Source organism: Etheostoma spectabile, unplaced genomic scaffold (assembly GCF_008692095.1).
Source record: "Etheostoma spectabile isolate EspeVRDwgs_2016 unplaced genomic scaffold, UIUC_Espe_1.0 scaffold333, whole genome shotgun sequence".
Classification (NCBI taxonomy): Eukaryota; Metazoa; Chordata; class Actinopteri; order Perciformes; family Percidae; genus Etheostoma; species Etheostoma spectabile.
In genome coordinates, this window is record NW_022605586.1 from 621,137 (window position 1) to 621,980 (window position 844).

Consider the following 844-nt stretch of genomic DNA (forward strand, 5'->3'; position numbering starts at 1 on the left):
TTGCATCGTCTGTCCACCAGAGGACGGAGATAACTAAGGGTGAGGGGGGGGAAACCGATACAGCATAGTATCGCAATATTTTCAGTATCGATAAACAGGCGTCATCTGTTATTATATATTATATATGTGTTGGTCAGTTTATCCCATTTTGCAGTAATAACATTGAAGGGATATAAACAAACAGAGAAATGTTTCTTTTTAGATAAAAACAGATGTTGACAAAGTTTCCTTTTGGGGTTGTCATTTCAAATTAGGAAAAACTGTAGAAGTTGAAAAGGTTATAAATTGCAATATATAGCAATAATATTGTATCGTGGTGATATCGTATTGGGAGGCATCTGCTGATTACCCCCCCTTTTGATGACTGATTTTGGAGCATTGTCTGTCAAGTGTTTCTAAATGAGAGCGAGCCGGCCTGTGACCTGTGAGATGTGGTTGATGGAGCTCTCCATGCGGCGGAGCTGCGACGCCTGGATGTCCAGCATCTGCAGCACGTTGTTTGCCAGCGTGTTGATGAGGTAGGCGACGCTAGCAAGAGATTGCGTGGTGTAGCTCTTTGTCTCCTCCAGCGCTCGCTCCTTGTCTGCTGACTGCAGAGAGAGAGGAGACACACTATTACCTATTACTTATTGCCACTATTCATCACCCCCCCCACAACCGGCCCCGTCAGACTTCGCCTACCAAGAGCCTGGGTCTGTCCCAGGTTTCTTCCTAAATGGGAGTTTTTCCTCGCCTCTGTTGCACTGCTGCTTGCTCTGGAGGGAAATACTAGAACTGTTGGGTCCTTGTAAATGTAAATGTGCTGTATTTATATAGCACTTTTCTAGTCTTAACGACTACTCAA

General features: G+C 44.4%; 1 protein-coding gene across 1 annotated transcript in view; it reads right to left on the reverse strand.

Annotated features, from left to right (window-relative positions):
* Positions 1-844, reverse strand: part of LOC116686209 (abl interactor 2) — a 110,794-nt gene that overhangs the window by 87,503 nt on the left and 22,447 nt on the right. Inside the window, exon 2 of the mRNA XM_032511191.1 lies at positions 423-590. Within this exon, the coding sequence (XP_032367082.1) occupies positions 423-590 (168 nt within the window). The remainder of the gene's footprint in view (positions 1-422; positions 591-844) is intronic.